This window comes from Falco naumanni, chromosome 10 (assembly GCF_017639655.2).
Source record: "Falco naumanni isolate bFalNau1 chromosome 10, bFalNau1.pat, whole genome shotgun sequence".
NCBI classification, from domain to species: domain Eukaryota; kingdom Metazoa; phylum Chordata; class Aves; order Falconiformes; family Falconidae; genus Falco; species Falco naumanni.
The window spans coordinates 30,305,126-30,323,077 of record NC_054063.1 but is presented as its reverse complement, the minus strand read 5'-3'; the positions used below and the strand labels follow the sequence as shown (position 1 = coordinate 30,323,077).

The following is a 17,952-nucleotide window of genomic DNA, read 5'->3' as shown; positions in this document are numbered from 1 at the left end:
ACACACAGGGAAAGCAGGGCAGCACCACCTGCACCCCAGCACCCTGCGCTGCTTCACTGGGTGCCTCTGTGTGCAGCAACTGCTTCCTCTACCGCAGAGCTCACACCAGCCCCATTGCCACCTACGCCAGAATTGGGCCATAACATCAAGGCCAAAAACCTTGGTGTTTTTAATGCCCAGGTTCAGCGGTACCAAGTTTGCAGCTTAAACAACTGGTGGTGGGCATCTGCTGCCTGCCCCCCAGGAGCACACCCGCCCCTCCGTTTCTGCACACCCCTGCAGCTGGCGGGTCTTCTGCGGAGCGCTGTGTGTCCTTGGAAGGGAGGAGGCTGCCGTAGCTGTGCTAAGAAAAGGCAGGGATCCATCCTGGTTCTAGGAGCGACCGCTAAAAATAGCAGTATCTGTATCTGGAGAGCAGCGGGAGGAGGGAGAGCTCAGGGTCGGCTTACGGGCAGGGAGGCTGGCAGAGAGGTTGGCAGGGAGGCTGGCAGGGAGGCTGGCAGGCAGAGCAGGCAGGGAGGCTGGCAGACAGAGCAGGCAGGCAGAGCAGGCAGGGAGGCTGGCAGGGAGGCTGGCAGACAGAGCAGGCAAGCAGAGCAGGCAGGCAGAGCAGGCAGGGAGGCTGGCAGACAGAGCAGGCAGGCAGAGCAGGCAGGCAGAGCAGGCAGGGAGGCTGGCAGTCAGAGCAGGCAGGCAGAGCAGGCAGGGAGAGCAGGCATGGAGGCTGGCAGACAGAGCAGGCAGGCAGAGCAGGCAGGCAGAGCAGGCAGGGAGGCTGGCAGTCAGAGCAGGCAGGCAGAGCAGGCAGGGAGAGCAGGCATGGAGGCTGGCAGGGAGGCTGGCAGACAGAGCAGGCAGGCAGAGCAGGCAGGCAGAGCAGGCAGGGAGGCTGGCAGGCAGAGCAGGCAGGGAGGCTGGCAGGGAGGCTGGCAGGCAGATCACAGCCAGTGACAGCACTGGGGCACCAGCTGTTTCCCAGCACTCGTGCAGGAAGCGGATCGCTGTTCCCTTTTAGCACAGCCATGATTTACTGCTGCAGCTCTGGTGACGGGTTGCGGCGTGGTTCTGTTGGTTCACCAGTGACAATGTAAAGCGGTCCCACCGGTAAGTTGGTTGGCTGCGTGCCAGAGGGCAGCATGTTCCCCACCTCTGCTGCTGACTCTTCTCATCATCTTGAATGTATTTTGTAATTTGGGGGGGACATAACCAACCTCTCTCAGCACTCCGGCTGTTATTCAGACCCTGCAAAGCAAAACCAGCTCCCACCATGCCCAAGGCAGCTTGGTGCTAGGGGTGGGATGGGGACCCCTCGGGCTGAGCCCCAGGTGACCTTCACCGTGGGGGCACCACGCTTCTGCAGAGACGCCTGCAAGCCTGCCCTGCGCCTGCCACAGCGGGTAACGTGGGGAGTCTTCTGTTCATGGCTTTGCATCGGGCCATTTCACAGCTTCTGGGTCCTTCTCATCCCAGACCATTCCCGTGGGTGACCTGCCCACACTGATCTCCAAATGCCCGCAGGACGCAGCTGCCCAGGCAGCTGCTCCCCTGTGCAGCAGTGCAGGTGGCATGAGCTGTCCCTGCAGCCACAGCCCCTCTCGGGATGGTGCTCAGCCACAGACCTGCTGTCCCCTGCCTGGAGAGCACGACCTGGGACTGCTATTACTTGCACCGGGATTATTCCAACCCCAAATCCTTAAAGACAAGCTCCCATTTCGATCTGTAGGATGGTGGTGGGTTTGTGTTCAAATCAAGGGAGTGGGGCAACGCTACCTGCACAAAGAGTCGTCTCTTGAGAGGTACAGAAAAATGCTTCATAATCCCCAGTGAGGTAGCTGAGCGGCATGGTCCCGCTCCCCGGCGGGGAAGGACACGGTCAGTGGGGGCTGCAGGGGCTGGCGCTGGAGGCAGGATGGCTCCCGGGGCCCCCCGGCCCCCAACCCTCCCTGCCAGGCACTGTTTCTTAAGACAACCAAGTTCCTACTTGGTCATCAGAGCACCAGGATGGAAAAACAAAGGCCATGAGCCCAGAGAGCAAACTGCAGGAGCAACTGCAGCCAGGGCTTGCACCCTGGGCTGATTTCAGGCACCGGGGGTCTTTTGTTTGTTTGTTTGTTTTGCAAGTGCAAAGACTAGGCTCAAAGTTGCAAGAGCCAGACCAGAGGGAGAGGCAAGGCTGGTCTGAAATTTTCAAATTTTCACGTCGCTTCATCTGCAGAACATGCCGGGGGCCCATTGGGTATGTAGGCGAGAGAAATGTTGCATCCAGGTTTGTCTTCCCGTGCGCCGGCAGGACACAGCTGGGCACGGCTGGGCTCAGAGAAGGTCTTTCATGATACCTGCCGGCAGCGCTTCCCCCGCCACGCTCGCAGCACCCAGGCTCGATCTCTTCCGTGTGACAAGCACCATCACCTGCACCGTCCTCTTCAGCCCCGGCTGGCAAGCAGCTCCATCGGCCAGGAGAGCCAGGGGAGCACGCCGGGGCGAGCTGCCAGGGGCCTGGGGCAGTTTGTAGCACTTGGGGTAGTTACTGAAACACTCAAAAGTATCGTTGCAGTTTCTGCAGGCTCCAGGATGGTCACCGAAGCCTGAGGAGGGGAAAGGCTGGAGCGCAGCGCTCGGGCAGCCGCAGCAGAGGAGGGTGCGGATGGCCTGGAGGAGCACCACGTCCTTGGAGAGGAACTTCTGGAAGTTGGGCTTGAAAAGCAGGTACACCAGGGGGTTGTAGAGCGTTGAGGACTTGGCAAAGACAGCCGACAGCACAAAGGCCAGTGCCGGCACCTGGCTGGCGTCACCGAGGACTGCCCAGAGGGCCACGACGGCGTAAGGGGTCCAGGCAGCCAAAAACCCCAGGCACACGGCAATGCTCAGCTGGAAGAGAAGGCGATGGAGACAGCAATGCCCTGAGCCTCCTGCGGCACACGCGGGATGCTAACTGCTCCCCTCCCCCCACCTCAGCCACATGCTGAGGCCCCGTGGGGTCACACCACAGTGGGACCCTGAGCAGTTGCTCAAATCCCCAGGGAAAGGTGCTTCTGGACCCATCACACTGGAACATCGGGATGTCAGACATCAGGACAGCAACTCAGCACGTCCCAGCGTGACAGCATTAACCTGCACTCGCTGCAGGCGACTCCCACCCTGTCCCACCTGGGGAACTCAGGAGCTGCCTTGGCCCACCACAGCAGACGGGTACGAAGCACCCAGGGACCTGCCTGGGACCAGGACAGCATTGGACTCCAGCAGCCTTTTGGCAGCACTTAAAAACCCTCCAGCAATGTGTGCTGGCGTGCAGACCGACCGAGAGGCTCTGGAAACCGGCCACGCTCAGACCCCCTTCCTCAAAGCAGACACAAACGTTTCATTCGAGGCCAGGCTTGCAAGCTGTTTTCTTTCGTGTTTGTGGCTTTTTTTAAAGGGCATCCACTTTTTTTTTTTTTTTTTTTTTTTTTTACATATCCTTGGTAAATTATAGTATTAGCTCGTAGTCTGGGGAACAATGACTCATGCAAGCTCCTTTTATGATCTTTTCCAATGTAATTTAAAATGAAAACTCCTCCACCCGATGGCTTTAAACAAGGAGAAATGTGTTATTACCCACAGATACAAACACCTGGAGAATTCATTGGGAACAGCAGACATCCTAGCAGAAAGGGTCCCGCCGCGTTTGCCTGGGGCAGGGGCTGGGGCAGGGGGTTCCCAGGGACCCTGCAGTGCCCCGAGCCCCCCCCTACCTTCATGACCAGGCTGTGCACGCTGCGGGCTCTGCGCTGGGGGGAAACGTGCTGCCTGACGGCTCTCCGGGACACCCGCACCGTCCAGAGGATCAGCGAGTAGGAGACGAGGATGAGGAGGCAGGGGAGAAGGTAGCAGAAGATGAAGAGGGCGAGGATGTAGAGCGTGGCCTCCCTGCTCGAGGCTTTCCACGTGATGCAGCAGGCTGTCCCATAGGGCTCGGGGCCATAGCTGCCCCACTCGGCCAGGGGGGCCGTGGCAAACATCAGGGCGTACGCCCAGACGCACAGCAGCAGCACTCCGGCGTGGCAGGGCGAGAACTTGTTGCCTGTGGCAGAGGGACTGGGGTGAGAATGGCTTCCCATGGGCCAGGGGGAGCAGAGAGAGAGCCTTGTGACCCCCAAGCCACCCACACCTCCAGGCACCAGAGACGAAGCCAGCTGCCCTGGGACACGGACAGGGTCACCAGCGCAGAGCAGGAGCTGGTGCCATGGAGCAGGCAGAGCCACACCGACACTTGCCCCAGGACACACAGGTATCCTCCTGTCCCCTTGGGCCAGTGGCCAGAGCACGGAGCCGAGAGAAACGTACGGGTTTGCAATGGCAGGATCAGCAGCGCAGCCTCTCGCAGCTTCGGGAGGAATTGCTGGGAGGCCACGTGGCTGCTGGTGGCATGGGAGGGGACACTGCACCCATGGCCCCGCAGGGACAGGGCTGCACCCATGGCCCTTGGGCAGCTGGGAGGGAGCCTGGCCGGTTGCAGCAGCCTGGACATGGGGCAGGGACCACGCAAAGCCTCCCCAGACACTGCCACATGAAGGACCCTTCCCTCGCCGGCAGACTGAAGCACTGGGGGAGGTGCGTCTTCTCCTTTTAGACCCATCCCCTGTCAAATCTAAAACCCTGCTCTTCTAAGAGCTCAGCTTAAAGTGCTAAATCTTCAGCCATACATAGGAGTAACATTTTTCTTTGACCCTAAGCAATGAAAAGCACATTGAGACGGGCCGTTTCCTCGTGGAAAAAGGGCTGGGGACCCACGGGGAGATAAGCCCAAGGTGCCAGGCTGCCAAGCACCGGCTAATCCAGCGAGCAGAACCTGCGCGGGGAAAGCCACCGGTACCTGGGCTGCCTTTGAAAAGCCAACTTTTATCTTTATCTTTCCTTCTACCTTTTTAGTGATCTCCAGAGCTGTCGTGCTGGCACATAACCAAGGTGACTCTGCTCCAGCATTGTCCTTGAGGCACTGCGAGCTGCCCGGGAAAAGCGACAGCCACAGGCTCGGGACAGCCAGGCAGCAAGCCACAGGACGGGGGGTGAGGATGCACCCTGGGGTGCTGCTCTGCAAAGCAAACTAGTATCTTTGATTTCTTATTTTATGTCTATTCTTGGCCTTCAATCCAAACTCTATTCTGCAGATACACGCTGGATGGAGGGTTAGCAGCCGAGCTGAGGAAATTAAGAAGCAACCACAAACAGGAGGAGCTGTAAAAGTACAGGGGACATCCCTGCGTCCCCTCGCTTGCTCAGGTGTTCTCTGCGGTGCATGTTCTTTGCAAAGACCTGGTGCCCAAGCTTAGAGCTGCAAACACTCACATTAGCTCTGCAGAGGAAGTCCAGGTGAAAATAGGGCTACAGAAGTGAGCTATAACACTGAAAACCCAGCTCTCTTGTATTAATTATTTCGGTGAATTAAATACATTTGGCCTATGGCTCTCCCACCAGGGACAAGGGAAAGCAGCTCTTCTTGCACTGTCAGAGCTTGTGGCTTCCCAGAGTCTGCTCTAGTCTAAGCTCAAGTCTGTGCAGGGACATTTAAAATTCTGCAACCTGCTGTGATACAGCAGCTGGGAGTTTTCTACGGAGGGAGGACAAGCCCCTTGACACTTTTTGGGATGATGTTCCTGAGCCCTAGAGTGAAGCAGGGGACAGCTGGGATGCATGCACAGGGCATGGGCACAGGGTGCTGGGGCTCCGTAGCCCCATGCAGGTGGAGAGGAGTGAATACACAAGTGATCAAAGCCTTCAGAGTTTGCGGCACAAGTGTACCAGTTTTTCTCTGGGTACCCAGCCCCGAGCTGAAAGGCAGAGACGAGGAGCAGAATGAAGCCCCCATAACCCAAGGGGAAATGGTCAGCGACCTGCTACACCACTCAGACACACACGGGTCTCTGGGGCTGGATGGGATCCACCCGAGGGCACGGAGGGAGCTGGCGGCAGTGCTCACCGAGCCAACCTCCATCATTTGTCACCAGTCCTGGCTAACCGGGGAGGTCCCAACTGATGGGAAGGTAGCAGGTGTGATGCCCATCTACAAGAAGGGCTGGAAGGAGGATCCAGGGCACTACAGCCCTGTCAGCCCAACCTCGGTGCTGGGGAAGGTTATGGAGCTGATCACCCTGGGTGCCATCATGTGGCATGTGCAGGACAACCAGGGGTCAGGCCCAGCCAGCGTGGGGTTATAAAAGGCAGGTCCTGCCTGACGAACCTAATCTCCTTCTATGACAAGGAGACCTGCCCAGTGGATGAGGGAAAGGCTGTGGCTGGTGTTACCTAGACTTCAGTAAAGCTTTTGGATACTGTCTCCCACAGCATCTCCTGGAGAACCCGGCTGCTCATGGCTGGGATGGGGATGCTGTAGGGAGGTGGGGGTCGGTCTCTTCTCCCAGGTAACAAGCGATGGGACAAGAGGAAACAGCCTCAAGTTGCACCAGGGAGGTTTAGGTTGGATATTGGGAAAGAGTTCTTCACCTAAAGGGCTGGCCAGGATTGGAACAGGCTGCCACTAGGGTGGTGGGGTCACCATCCCTGGAGGTGTTTAAAAGACATGTAGATGTGGCACTTAGGGACATGGGTTAGTGGTGGACTTGATGATCTTAAAAGCCTTTTCCAACCTAAACGATTCTATGGTTCTGTGTATTGACTGGGAATAGGTTGCCCTGGGGCAAAGCTTTCCCAGAAGAGGTGGATCTGGCCCATTAAAAAGAAAGGGGTGTAAGTATAGATCAGATAACACGTCCCAGCACCTACCATATGCTGGGTAACAGACCTTCAGGCAGCAAACCGTGCTGAGCACTGTCAGGCTGGTGAGGCTGCAGAGCCCGAACAAGACCCCGCAGAAGGCGTAGAGGGTGCACACCGCCTGGTTGAACAGCCACCTGCAAGGGAAAGCCTGCAGGTAAACCCAGCCCTTCCCCCCGCCCGGGCGGCTGGATGACAGCCCCTGGCACTCGGCTGGACCCAGTGTTCCCCAGGGTCCCTGCTCTGGAGGAAGGCTGGGCATTTCCCAGCAGTGGAGCTGCAGCTGCTGGTCCCACACCAGAAGCAAAGCTGGCCGTGTGCGGGGTGGCTGCAACAGGCTGCATGGACACCGGCACCTGACTGCCCAAGCAAACACAGGCAAGATCTTGCCCTGATTTGTTCCCTGAGCACCCCAGTGACGAGCACAGATGGAGCCATGGGTGTGGGAGCTGCCCTGATCCATGCCGGTGCACACCACAGCAGTGCCCACCCCGCGCAGGTGCCGCTTTGGAAACCCACCACCAAACCCCTTTTACAGCAGGTCTATGTGATGAACCAAAGGGACAGGGAAAAGCAAAGCACCCTGCGGTGGGCTGGCTGGCTGCGAGGTTACAGTGCCCCGTGCCACCAGAGTGACCTCTAGAGTGATCCCAGAGTGATCCCCTGTCAGGGATCTCCCCATTCCAAGACAAGGTTTTCAAACTGCACCCGCGGCTGTCGGCCGGTGCAGAGCCATGTCCACAAGGTACCTGTGTGCAAAGAAGGAGGAGGTGGCCAAGGGGAAGAGCATCACTGTCATGCTCAAATCACTGATGGCCAGGTTGACGATGAAGAACTCAGCAGGCTTCAGCATGGACCTCTTCTGATAGGCCACCAGCAGGAGCAGCGAGTTCCCAGAGAGGGACATGATTCCTGCGGAGAAGACAGAGGAACGGTGCTGTATGTAATGGGGCCGGGAAAGGAGCCAGGATCATCTTGAGATGTTTGGAAGCAAACACTGGAGATGTCTACAGAGGATGGAAAGGGCTTCCAGGCTTCCCTCTCTGGAGCGGGCTGACCAGGGGAGCCCACAGGACCTGCAGGGCTCTGTGAGTACATCTGCAGCTGCTTTACATTGCATATGATCCCTTCCCCTTCCTGAGATCCTACAGAGGCGTTTGGTAGGAGTGCAGTGATGGGATGAGACTGCAATGGGCTCCGGGTGCAGGATCTGGCCAGAGTCACTTCTTCCAGCTGGAAGGAGCAAGGGGGGCACTTCCTTCCAGCTAGATAAATAACGGGAGCTTTGTGTGATTGCTCTTCTGATGTGAGGCCAAGGAGCTGGGCCCCTTCGCCTTTTTAATTTCTTCCTGGCAATGTCACTCCTGTGAGTCTGTGTTGTCCAATATCATGGTAACAAAATAAACAAGAAGAAAGGCATTATGAAGATCAAGGAAAATCCAGACTAAACAAAAGAAGGCTCTTTGCTTGCTATTAGTGTATTTAAAACAACAGCAGTGATTAAAATTTTATAACAAGGGCTTTCTCTCTTTTTTAAATTACCTATTTGTGCTTTCATTGAAAAGAGGTTTCTGTGTCCTCAGAAGGAGGATCTTTGCTGCTCTTGGGACAGCTCGGGTAGGACAAGGGTTTTTCCCTAATGAATCAGGCTGTAAATTAAATACCATGGAAAGAATCAGCTTCCAAAGCCGCTGAACAGCCAACACTAAAGTTCCCCTCAGGAACATGATTCCAGGACCTGGTCAACACCAGAGCTTTGGAGGCTCTGGAGCTGCTGGAGGGCAGAACACTGAGATGTTTATCCTTCTTCCCAGCCTCACAAGGCATCTTTCCCACAGAGCTAGTCTCACATCCGTACTAAGTACATTTCATTAGCTTTACTAACTCTGAAGAGCTGTAGGTGCCTATAGGGCTGCTGGTAGTGCCAGTGGCGTGAGCATCCCTTGGGCTCCCCACCCTCACAGGCATGAAAAACTCTTCTAGCATTGGGAGACAACTTGCTCAGGGCTCAGAACACTGGAAGGCTTTTCTTTGGCCATCATTCACTTCTGGACCGCACCACGCAGGTCTAGGCCACCTCAGAGCACACCCCAGCCCCTCAGTTGTGCCTGCTGGCTTTTCAGTGCCACTTATTCCAAATCACAGGACATTCACCAGCACCTTCTGCTGAAAGCAAGGGCCGCTCAGGTCTAAATACCTTCAATACTCACAAAGCTGGCAGCGCTAACACAGCCCCTATCCATCTCACGCCGGGTGGCTGCGGTAGGAGTTACAGCACGTCCCTCAAACGTTGTTCAACTTTCCAAATATTTAAAAACATTAAGTGGTACTTGCAGTTCCCCTGAGAGGGGAATGCAGCCCCCAAGCTTTGGCCAGACCATCCTTTTGAGCAACCTAAGGCTGACACAGGAAGGGCCAGTTTGATTGTTCTGCTAATGACTGCACACTTCTGGAAGCATCAGTGACTGCAAAAGGCCTGAATGTCTCTGGCAGGGACACAGGTATAACAGGCTGTCCTCGCTTACCAAAGACTAAATAGAGCGTGCCAAAGATCAGGTCTTCTCTCTCCGATAAGGTGGAGATGAACACTGAGGTGTTGGACGCATTTCCCATCTGCAAAGCAAGACACAAATACAAGTGAGAGTGAATTCTGGCTAATGAAGGAGTGTTCCGCTTCCTTGGTTGGCGGGGAGGACAGCTCTGCGCCTCGCTGCTGGCACTGCACGATGATGGAGCCAGCAGCGTGCACCCCCCAGCCCCCCGCTGCAGGGGTGGCTTTGTTAACGCTGGTGCAGCGCTGACCTAACCGGCTGGGCAGGGGGCTGATAACAGGATCGGGCTGGTAATCTCACGTGATTACCATTTCTTCAATTACAGATTTTACTGATTAGGATTAGCCTTTGGATCTAAATTTTCTTTGCAAGCCTCAGCCATGTGCTGACCGCAGCAGGCGCCGTGTGCCTGGCCATGGGGACCAGCTGCTCGGAGCTGGAGGCCTCGTGTTCTGCAAAGCCCCCCCCCTCCTCCAGGCTTGCCCCGTCCTTCGCGTGCCTCCGCCTGTCCCTGTGTCCACATCAGCGTAAAGACTTGGGCAAAACTCTCTTTGTTATGTGGCCAAGACCTGTTTGTGTGCCGTGGCGGCATATTAATTGCCTCTACTGTGAGACACGCACTGTGCGTGCTGAGAAGAGCCTACGCACACAAGGGGACTTGCAACAAGCTGTTGGCCAAACCCCAGCCCAGGAGACCCCACAGCTTGGGACAAAAAGGAATTGTCACCCTGATCATCACTGCTCCTGCCTGGGACCTTCCTTGTTCAGCTGGAACTAAATCTGCTCCATGCTGCCAGCAGTGCAGGCAGTGAAGAACGTGAGGGTGAACCCATGTATTAACAATAAAAAACCAAAAAAAAGTAGTAAAAAGTCACTCCCTTTCTCAGGGTGCCTGTCTCAATCATTGAGCTTTATCGAGCTAATTAGTTTCCCTGTTATTCTGTGCAGCTGAGCCAAAGGTTCCCAAGTGCTCAGGGAGTTAATAGGGGGTAGTCTAGCAGAACAGCAGATGTGTTTCAGTATATTCACTCCCTTCACTGATAACAAGCAAATGGGAAAATATTTTGTTCAGGTGAAGAAAAAAGAAAAGAGGGGGTGAGAGAAAATAATGGTTTAATTATATGTTTCAATAGCTGTTAGCTTGCTTGCTGGGATGTTTAATGCATGCAGTATTCCTGCCTCCTTCCCTGAACTGAAACCAGTGCCCTGGGAAGGAGCAGGGGGTGGGGGGAGGCAGCTGGGGGCAGCCGTGGCATGGTCCAACCCTGACAAGTGGCAACAGGCTGCGGATTCCTGCCCCGGTGCCTGGTTTTCATAGGGCCATGCCGTGAGCTGGAACAGGGAACAGATCTGGCCTTACGGGGGGGAGGTGGGTAACAGCAGCATCCCCAGCAGAGATCCCTACCTGGCCTCTGAGCGCCGTGAGGCGGCTTGGGAGCTATCGCGTGGGCCAGGAGGCAGGGACACGGAGCCTTTCCACGGGTTTTGCTGACACGGACTTCACCAACAGAGCAACTACCCTTGTTATCCGTACCCCGGTGAAAATGCCTTCATATCCAAGGCTGCATGCAGAGAGATGGAGCTGATTACTTGAAGTAATGAGTAAATCCGCTTTCAGTATAAATGTACTTTAAGACAATAATTGGTGTTAAAGTGCCAAGAGATCCTGACAATAGTTCTTCATTCTCTGTGTTATTGGCCCATACAGCCAAATACCAATGGACCAAGGTCATGGCTTTCTTGGGTTAGGTGGGCACACAACCTATGGGATGTTTACAACTCGCATAGTTTCACTTACTACTTTTCAGTGAGCCTGTCTCAAGCATCTGATGTTAAGCAATCTAATATTTTTATGGTCAGTGCCTACATACCATGAATACGATCGAGCTGCCTTTGCAGGCCAGGTAGGATGCTGGTTAATATAGCTAATGGGAGTTGCAATGGTCATCCGTGGTTCTCAAATCACCCTGTTGAACTTCTGGCCTCTCTGGGTGGTTCCTGCTCCCCTTATGAACAGAGACAGTGGAAAGCAGGAGAACTGGTCTGTGCAAAACAGTCCCAACAAGTGTGTGCTCCGCAGGGAGAGGTGCCATGCGCTGAAGACCGAAGGAGCAACAGCAAGCCAGGCTTTGGCTCGCTCACCCTAGCAGACATGGCCAGAGCCCTTGTGCTGCTGGCAGAGTCCCTCATCCTTGAGACACATTTTGCCCAGGTTACTGGTTGGACAGCTTGATGTAAATGTGATTTTAAATTAAGCTCCATTTACCTTGTCCTGCTAAACTGACAGAGGCTCTCAGGAAGCTGTGTGGCACACTTTCCTCCTTCCCCAACTCATTTGTTGGCTTTTGGTGATGAGAAAGAGATCCTGTATTGTTTTGAAAAGCCCCATCCTCCTGCCTGGGTCTGGAAAGTCAGTCTGTGGCACTGTATGGACACTGTGAAGGTAAACATGCACAGCCAGGGGGTCTAACCACTCCTGTTTGGGTTTCCTAGTACAAAAGAGCCACAATCCTGCCACAATCTTTCACTTCAGAGAGATGACTACCACACCTGGGACTTTTCTAGTCTTTTGTCGTGCAAAACAAAGCGTTCATTTAACAACAGCACCTGCTTTACTAAGAAACTAAACTCCAGCCATTCTCTACTGGCTAGGAAGAGGCTGGTAGCCCTGGGGGTTCGATATGCAAGCACCTAGGGAACAAGCGCCCAGCAGTGTGATTGCCCAGGCAGGCTGGCAGCCACACAGGCAGTTTGCTACTTGAACATATCAAATGTCCCCTGTCTTGTTACCAGTACATAGAAATACAGTACGGTAACTTCTCATGCATTATTACTTGAATTTACATACATGCAGTTTTGATGTTCAGCCTTAAATATTCATTACCTTTTAATAATTGCCTGCTAAAATGTGTAAGAAAATATTAATATTTGCATCTTAGAGGCTTCCTACTTTAAATAACGTAGTGCTGGTGTCAAAGCGGCAACTTGACTTGGAGGGCTTCTCGCTGCCAGCCCAGCACACGCTTTGCAGGTGCTTATTCCCCAGATCCGCTCTTCCTTTTGCTTTCCTGGCTGGTGGACATTGCTCTCTCAGTTCTGCTTTGGCACTGGTGTAGCCTTGGACCACTTTAACACATTTGAATGTCCTCATTTGCATGATACAGTTCAGCTGCATCAATTTGCTTTTCTTAGCAAATACAATTCACAAGGTGCTTGCTTTACACCCCTCCTACCCTCTCCCTATTCATCTGGCCCGGTCACAGTGCAGAGAACCGAGCCCCCTCAGCGTGGCCACACAGCAGAGATGCTGCTTACGAGGTTATGAGAAGTCACTGTCACCACCCTCCGCTTGCCTGGGCTTTCCAGCTGCTCTGGGCAGAGTGTAACCTCCCTGGCCATCCTCATAAATGTCTACACAACGTAATTACCAGGGCACGCAAGGTTGGAGTCTGAACAGCAACGGGCCAAGATCCACCCTGAGCTCTGCTTAGAGGGAAAAGAGTTTAGGCAGGAATTTATCTCAGCTAATAGTAACCTGGGAAGCTGCACGCCATTCCTTCCCCCGTGCCGGATACCCAGGGAAGCAATTCACTGCCTGATCTTTCTGCACCACACTAAAAGCATCTCAGGATAAGTCAGTTTGCTCAGCTCGCCACCTGCTCTCAGGCTTTCACTTACAGGTTTATGTTGAAGGTGACTGTCCCCTCTCCGCGTCCTCAGCATGACTGATGGCACCTGCAGCCCTGGGAAGCTCCTCCCTGTCTGCCCGTCTGAGGCACTGGGACGTGCTGGTGTCCATCCAGGGTGGCCTTTCCCATTTGCTCCCTGGGAGCTTGGGGAATAGAACTGGCAGGAATCCTGAGCGGAGCCCATGAATCCCAGACAGAGGCACCAGCACAGAGGTGACACCAGGCAGCTTTAAGCTGTCCCTCCTCTGTAACCAGCCCGGCCGCTGCGCTCCTGCCAGCTTACACCCAGTGCCAGCCAGGCTCTGGGCATCACCTACACGCTGCCCGACTGCAGAGGAACAACATCACGTAGGAGGAGAGCACAGTAGCTCTGTGATGGGTGTTTTCTCCCTTTACAAGATCAATCGTGCCAACAAAAAGATGTTCCCGGATACCTGGCACCGACCCTGCGATGTGGGCCCCTTGCAAGCATTCCATGTGCTTTCACACCCGGGGTTCAAGCTGAACCTCTCCCTTCATTGACTGTCCAGTGGGGACTCAGGTTCTCCCTTGAGATTTTCACTGACAATCCTGACTTGTTGGACACTTGTGCTGGAAATCCCTAGCAGGAAAAAGGGAAACATTTCCCAACCTTTCTTCACCTGCCCTGTGCGAATCTTGTCCTTAGCCTCAAATCCTCACCATATGATGCAGTGACTCATAAAGAACAGCAAAATCAATGGGGCTTGTGTTCAGGTTTTGTTTAAAATCTTCTGAGTCATTCTGTCTTAGGAAAAGCAGCAATGGCAAATCTGGGCTTTAGTGGAAGGCAGCTGATGCACGACAGACAGCTACGGGATCTAAGGCTTTAACTGAAGGGTGCAGGCAGAACTGATTGGATGCTGCAGAAAAGTTCCCTGATAAGATTTCTCCATCACAAGGACACAGAAAAGGTTGGAGCCCAGCTTCTCCCTTTTTCAGGTCACCCTCTAAAAGGCTTGTGAGGAAATGGGCTTTCCTCCTCACCAGCACATGCAGGAGCAGGCAGGGCTGGGTGAGAACATCACTCTGATGCATATTCGTAACTGTCAAGGTGAAAAAGCTGCTTCAGAGTATTTAATTTCACAACTAATGAAAATCCAATCTCAATGTGCTTTCTATGATGAATGTCCTTAGGAGTCCACCTCTCCCTTCCTTGTGTGCCAAAGCATTTTAATTGATGCTAAAGTTAAATTTATTAGAAAACCACCAAGTTATTAGACCCACAGTATGACACTGTGGATGTGGAAAGAGAATGAGGGAGGAGGTTTTGCTACATACTCATCAGCTTCAAAGTTTCTCTTCAAAATTTCTTGAGAAAGTGACTCTTTCTTTCCCCTTAACCACAAACAGATCGAAAATGGGCAGAGCTCCCACAGGCACATTTTGGACATGGGCATTAAGGCATGAGCCTGTGCCTTTGGGACAAATGCACACACTGTTGGGCAGCCCTAGTTACAGCACTTGTCCACACAAGTGCCTTCAACGATGCTGGTTGCTCTGAACATCTCTATATGCAAGAGATTGCGAGGGAGGGAGGTGCGGTTCCTGGCAACAAGAGCCCTGTGACAGTGCAAACTGGGCGAGACCCAGCCGAGGGGGTCAGAGTGCTGCAGCTGTGTCCCAGGCTGCAGACTGGCACCTAGGATTGGGACTGGGAGTCACCCACCCTGGGAGCAAAGCTGGTGTAGAGGAGAGTGAACCTAGCAGGAGAGGAGGATGCGGAGGTGATGGAGACTGGCAGTCCCCCCTTGTGCTATGGGTGGGCAGGAGGACAGAGTGCTGGTGGTGAAAGGGGGCTGCTGGCTTCATCTCCTCCACAGAGCACCTTGGATGCTAAATGCTTCTCTGCCTAGTAAGAATAATCTCCCTTACTCTCCTGTGCTCTTTGGAGGGTAAAGAGTGTCCATGTAGAGGGACAGGTGATTTATACTTTCCTGTACCATGAGAATGACGTCCTTCATTAACCTAATTGGAAACAACCTTCATTTAGGGCTGAGCAAATCATTCCTGAAATTCTCATAATGCATTGTTCTCCCTTAGGCCATATTTTATTCTTCCTCAAGAGCCCTCGGAAGCAGACACGCTGAACACAGCACACGCACACCACCTCTCTGAGATGCTTTAGCAAAGTATATGTGTATTAAGAACATGGAGCCTGGGAAAAAGGAAGGACTTTGGTCACACAGCTGCACTGGTGACAAGACAGGGCAAAGCCTAGCACAAACAGTCTGGAAGGAATTGTTCCTGCTCCTCAGCGTGCATGCACACACGCAGCAAAGGAAGAAGAGAACTGGCAAAGCCTGCAGGACTTTTATTTCTTTCAGAACCCTGGCAGGTCTCCATCCTACAATACGTCAGGGGACCTACAAGTGTCCTCTGAGATCAAGCTGGCAAATAACAATAATCCAGGGGAGAGGAACTTCTATTTCTGACATATTACTTCGGATAGGCCTTATTTTTATGGCTGTGCTTGAGCTATTTGTAAAGCACGCATCTTTCATTGTGATACAGAAAATGATAAAAATGCATCACGTGCACTGATAGATATGCTGATGTCATTGACACACGGACAATAAATCAGTTTTACAGAAATATGGAAAGTCATTTTTGCGTCTGGAAGTAAATCATAAACTACATCCTGTAGACATACTGTAGCTATGTGCAGCGTACAGGCAAGAGAAGGTAGGATCAGTATAAAAACTATAGCAAAAATCTCAGACTTTGCCCTGCTGCTTTCATGGGGGGCTTGTAAAGCCTTCCCCCCACAGACAAATTAGAACGTGGTCCATTTGTCTGAGCTACTCTGTGAGGGGGATGCTGGTGTGGCTCCTTCACACCTGGCCCCAGGAGGTGCTTCCATGGTCTTTACCCTCGTGGAAACAAGACAGTGACTAACCTGCTTCCCTGCCAGTTCACAAATTCCAGTTCTGTGCTGGAAACCAAAGTCCTCCCTCTCTCTGGGCTGCTCCCTTGGGTGAGCGTGTGACAGAGGGGGACTCGCACAAGCCTCCCTCTCTGCTGTCATGTTTAGTATTAAATCACAAGCTGCAGAAGTATCATTGCAGGTACTAAACACATTCACATTCATTTCTGACAGGAACAGCTGCTGGAGTTTTCTTCCAGTTCAAAAACATTTCAAAAACACGACTATGCTCCATCAAGACTAAAACTGTAACTCCTCTGGGAATGACTTCAGACGAGAATGTTGCATCGGGGGCTACCCAGCCAGCACAACGCAGCCCTTTAAAATCAAACTGCCTGGCCACGTAGTCTTTGGACATACAAAGCTGCTGTTGAATTTGATTTAAGCTCCATTGCTCAGACTCTGTTCTAAGAAGAGACAGACTGTGAAAGCTCCCTTCCCCTCAATTTAATCAGACTTCAAAATGAGATGAAGTTTTCCAGGCAGCTGCTGCCACAGGTACATTACCAGGAAACCCTCGTATTCTGCATCCCAGAGCCTAATCTTGTGTTTGCTAGAAGAACCAAACCTAAACCTCCCTCACATGTCCACGTCTGGAACCTGGGAGGACAGGGGATGGCTGGCCAGACTGGCCTGATCACACGCACCATGTCTACCTGAAAAGCCACGCATTTTATTTTGTGTGATTGTTGGTTTTGCCCTTTTCCTCTCCAGACTTGGACAGTTGCTTTTCCTCAGCCAACGTGCCACAAAGCCAGAGCCTTTCTTGGAGAGGAGGAGGAGGAAACCTGATGAGCCTAGAAACTCAGCTGACCTCCAGTCTCTTTCAATAGTAAATAGCAGGAATCGATTTCTGCAGTTCCTAGCATGGGGGAGGCTCAGACACCACTGCCTGCCTAGCAAGTAAAGCAAGCCTTAAAAGTCATAGAAGAGCAAAAGAGCACGGCTGAGTGACTGCTCAGCTCCTGAAGGACAGGTTGCAGTGTAAGGCAAGGCAGCCCTCAGCCCCCTGCCCAAAATCGCTTTGTAGATGACAGAGTTCTCCCGTGCCAGGGCTGCCCACCCTGTCGGTTACAGACAAAAGGAGCCTGCTTTCTGCCACCCCGGTAGCCACCTCGGACTCTTGCAAGCCCCTTTGAGAGGGGATGCAGCCCCATGCACGCCTCCCCTAAAGTGCCCAGTGGGATGTATCACTCGCACGCTCAAGGCTGCCTGGGGGGGAGCGGAGCTCGCACCCAGGACCCGTGCCCACCCGGGACACGCACCGCCCCGGTGCTGCGCCCCAGCACCCCGCCAGGGACACAGCGAACGGGGCTGGGGTCCCGGGGTCGCCTCCCTCCTGCCGCTGGGGACACGCACGGGGTCCGCTGTCCTCCCCACGCCCGGGTGCGCGGCGGCACCGTGTCCCTCCCGGGGTGCCCGCGGCAGCGCCCCCCCCGCGGCCGGGCCCCCCTTACCTCTCCCGGCGGAGCCCCCGGCGCAGCCCGCCCCGCTCTGCGCCGCCAGCAACTCGCTGGGGCTCCCGCGGCAGCTCCGCGGGGGGGGGGGGCGGGGCAGGTTCCGCGCCCGCGGAATCGCGGCGGCTGCACCGCAGCTCAGCACCGGCGGCCGCGGACAGCTCCGCTCCCGCACCCGCCCCTGCCCGGCTCTGCCCGCCCCGGGACCTGCCCTGCCCGCACCTGCCCGCTCCTGCCCGCACCTGCCCGCCCCGGGACCTGCCCTGCCCGCACCTGCCCGCCCCGGGACCTGCCCTGCCCGCTCCTGCCCGCCCCGGGACCTGCCCTGCCCGCACCTGCCCGCCCCGGGACCTGCCCTGCCCGCACCTGCCCGCCCCGGGACCTGCCCTGCCCGCTCCTGCCCGCCCCGGGACCTGCCCTGCCCGCACCTGCCCGCCCCGGGACCTGCCCTGCCCGCACCTGCCCGCTCCTGCCCGCCCCGCGGCGCTGGGCACAGCCCCCGGGCAGGGCAATCTGCGGGTCGCCGTCCCCACCGCCGGGCAGCCCTTGCGCTGCAGGGC

At 54.7% G+C, this 17,952-nt stretch overlaps 1 protein-coding gene across 9 annotated transcripts in view; it reads right to left on the bottom strand.

Moving 5' to 3' along the window:
* Positions 1–879: 879 nt before the first annotated feature.
* LOC121094604 (opsin-5-like) overlaps positions 880–17,952 on the bottom strand; it is a 44,127-nt gene continuing 27,054 nt past the window's right edge. For 6 of the 9 annotated variants that reach the window (XM_040608470.1, XM_040608472.1, XM_040608475.1 and 3 more), the window contains 5 exons: positions 9,276–9,363; positions 7,500–7,662; positions 6,760–6,887; positions 3,732–4,060; positions 880–2,868 (listed from right to left, as the gene is read on the bottom strand). In XM_040608470.1, the coding sequence (XP_040464404.1) occupies positions 2,314–2,868; positions 3,732–4,060; positions 6,760–6,887; positions 7,500–7,662; positions 9,276–9,363 (1,263 nt within the window). In that variant the 3' untranslated portion in view covers positions 880–2,313. The other 3 variants (XM_040608478.1, XM_040608477.1, XM_040608479.1) reach the window with 3 other exon arrangements.